This window comes from Vanellus vanellus (assembly GCF_965231255.1).
Source record: "Vanellus vanellus genome assembly, chromosome: 4".
NCBI lineage: Eukaryota > Metazoa > Chordata > Aves > Charadriiformes > Charadriidae > Vanellus > Vanellus vanellus.
The window spans coordinates 63,531,854-63,535,151 of record NC_138909.1 but is presented as its reverse complement, the minus strand read 5'-3'; the positions used below and the strand labels follow the sequence as shown (position 1 = coordinate 63,535,151).

The 3,298-nt window shown below is 43.7% G+C and overlaps 1 protein-coding gene across 2 annotated transcripts; it reads right to left on the bottom strand.

Annotated features, from left to right (window-relative positions):
* Nucleotides 1-354: 354 nt before the first annotated feature.
* SOD3 (superoxide dismutase 3) lies at nt 355-1,856 on the bottom strand. 2 transcript variants are annotated; one of them, XM_082482077.1, is made up of 2 exons: nt 1,732-1,856; nt 355-1,292 (listed from the first exon to the last, which is right to left on the bottom strand). In XM_082482077.1, the coding sequence occupies exon 2, from the start codon at nt 1,255-1,257 to the stop codon at nt 547-549; it is 711 nt and encodes a 236-aa protein (XP_082338203.1). In that variant the 5' UTR covers nt 1,258-1,292; nt 1,732-1,856; the 3' UTR covers nt 355-546. The 2 variants fall into 2 exon arrangements, with proteins under 2 accessions (XP_082338203.1, XP_082338202.1); XM_082482076.1 differs by having other exon boundaries at nt 355-1,273.
* Nucleotides 1,857-3,298: the final 1,442 nt, after the last annotated feature.

The window sequence follows — 3,298 nt, the reverse complement described above, 5'->3', positions numbered from 1 at the left end:
TAAAGTACAGGATCTATAGTTTAAAACAGAAATGTCTGTACTTTCCCTTATTTTTAGGGGAAGTGCGTTATTCAGGTCTCACAACACAACACTGTTGAAAGCATAGAGATCAGTTTACCTTTCAGATCTGCAGCTAAACATAGGATAGTGTCTAAAGAGAGGCAATTTCTTACTTATTCACTATTTATTTTCTTTGGTATCTGACTTATGATCCCTTAAGAGCTCTTTACAGCACACAGACTCTTCACAGACTGTCAGCCGCAACCGTTAGCACTCTCACTTACATGCATTCAACTCCCACACTGCATAAAAGGGAATCTTTTCTCTTCAAGAAAATACGAGACAGTGTTGAGTTGATGCTGGTTTTATTGATGAGCTTACAGAAAGGAGGCTCTACATACAAAGTGATATGCATTTCTTAGAGGAGCAAGCAAATGGAAACAGGAATCCTTTAGCCATGTATCTTAGCGGCCAGTGGCACAGCCCAAAGGTACTTTGTGCTGCCCAGGCTGTAGCCGGCTTGTTGGTCTTCACTTAAGCCTGGTTCTACGTTCGTTTGAGCCCTCTTTTCTTCTTGTCTGTAACCTCAGGCAGTTTCTCCTCCCACAAGTTCTTGTTGCATATCCCAATCACGCAGCAAGCCAGGCGTTTCCCAGCATTTCCATTTTCCAAACTGGCCTTGTTGTTGCCCTTGCCCATGTCATCTTCCTGCTCGTGGATCACAACGGATCTGCCCATGATGGAATATGGACCAAACATAGTGGCAAAGAGATTTGTTTTGTATTTTCTGATTTTGCCTTCTTTAGGAAAAAAGTTGCCGAAATCCCCTGGGTGCCGGGGGTGATTCACGCTGAAAGGGTTATAGTGTCCTCCCGTAGCATCGCAGCCGTTGCTGAGATCCCCAAGCTCGTGGATGTGTATAGCTCTACCAGATTGATTATTATCCAGTGGAAACCCATCCAAGTAAAAAATGGCTTCTAATCTTCCGTATGAGTAACACTGTCTGAATAAGACTTGTCCACTCACTTGTGGCTTGTCAGCATCTATTTTGGAGCTGGGCTTCATTTCACAAGTGGCGTAAATCATCCCATCAGTCCCATTACCAGGCATTACCGGATAGAGCAAACTCTGCCAGAGGTCGTTCACTTTTTTCTGTGTGTCATGAAATGACTCTGGGATTGGATCAGTTTCTTTGTCTGCCACGACACCAGAGGCAGACAGGGCAAGCCCAGCCACCAGAGAAAGAAGCAGAAGCATCCTGGCAATTCAGAGCCTGCAAAAGGTACAAGAAGCTACAAAGAATGAAGGGGCCTTTTGTAGCAGTATGACTGGAGAGAAAGGCACGCAGCCCGTGGAGGGGCTGAGCAAAACAGCTGGAGCATGGTTCCTGTAGACCTGCTGCTTTCTAAATCTGTCTGATGTGATGAATTGAAACTAAATCGGAATGCATACGCGCGTTTAAACACATACAACCCACACCCATGACTAAAACAAACACTAGTGGTTTTACGTTTCACGCGAGATCTTGGTCTTAAAAACTGCATCTTTTTCCCTGCAAGAAGCAAGTAAGCCTAAGTGTTATTTAATCTATTTTTGAGTTTGTATTGAGATTTTTCTCCAACTACGAATTCCGGCAAGACAGTTTGCCAGGAGGCTTTTTTTTTTGGTCCATCTACTTAACTACTAGTTAGGCATTACAAATGAAAAGTAAAAATCCAACAAGTTGGTTACCTTGCAGAGCTGCTGGCGAAGCCCTCAGCAGTAGCCCTTTGCCTCTGCTCCCCTAAAACGAGATGTGATCAGACGGAAAGCCAGAGCTGTTTGAAGTTGATGCTTATGGGAACTGCGTGTTTGTGTTAAAGTTAGGTAACGCTGGCTCAGGGGAGGCGTCACCGGGAGAACCGTGGGAGGGGAGGGAGGGGAAAAAAGTTTTAGGCTTTTTCGTTTTGGGCAGGGTGAACATTTTGTCCTTTCTTGGTTAGTTTATTAGGCTGGCTCTCGGTCCTCATGGACATTCCAAAAAAAAGGGAAAAAAGTTAACAAGCTTTTAAATTAATTTTCCTTTTGATGACTTAATGTGCTTATCTAAAACAAGCGACCTTCAACATGCAGTGAGGGGAAAGGAAGGAGCTTATTAAGGCACAGCCGGGCAGTTCACTCACTTCTGTCCTGGTTGTCACAGAGCTGGTTTGCATTTTTATTTATTAGCCAAAATTGAAAGTGGGGCTTGAGCGACATAAACGTAACATCAACATGGACGTATACCAAAGTTTCTCTGGTTTTAAAACCTGAAGGGCACAATTCAACCCGTCGGATGTTGAGGTACATTTCAGCAATGCTTCTCTATAGAGTCTTAGAGCTACTGACAGCAGCTTTACTTGCCAACTTATCTGCTCCAAAGAAGTAATTTTTTTCTTCTGTTTTTTTTTTTTTTTTTTTTTTTTTTTTATTTGAGACAGCCGTGATTTCTTTCCAAAGAGAGAAGTAAGCAGTACTGAGGCAGTGCGACATCAGACTAAGGCACGGAGAAATTGTTTCCCAGAAGCTGTCTGGAGCACGGAGAGTTCACATGTGTTTCATCATCCCGTGAACTGAGAAATGCTCTCCTCTTGGGGGCATAGCCCTGCCTGCAGCGCTTCCCACTGTTACAGCTGAAATGTGGATTCAGCCTTCACAAGAGCAATTTAACAGGCTGAGATTTTTGTAGAGAGAGGAGAGTAGCTCTTATTACTCAGGAACAATTCTCAACACAAGAAAATTGTGAAGAAAATCCTTTTTCCCAGTTCATGTCTACTGCCAGCTGGGTAAGGAATGTGACTGTCGGCTTCTGGAATGGTAAAATTGTGTGTGTTAATCTTACTGCTGGCATATTCTACATCAGATCTGAGATACTCAGTTATTGGAGATCTGATTTTTTTTTCTTTCTGTATGAGGGAGAGTAGATTTAAAGGGGTGTCCACTTTGTGGACCATTAGCCAGGGACTGGAAATGCAGAGGTAACTTCTGCTTGGGATATTGGGTTATTGAAGGTGTTACTTTAGCCCCGGGCTTCAGTTCCTAATCTATGAAATAGGACAACTAGTATTTCTTTTCTTCGGGGTATTTATGAGTTGTTCTGGTTACTGTGCTCATGGGAACCACGCAGTGTTCAGTGGAAGCTGAACTCTTATGACCGAGAGCCAGGATCGCCCGTCACCCCAAGCCTGACACTACCTCCTTTGCAGCCTTTCCCAAGTTCATTCACTGGCAGTCTCTGAGCTGGGGAAATCCATACTTGCAACATGGTAATACTATGAAA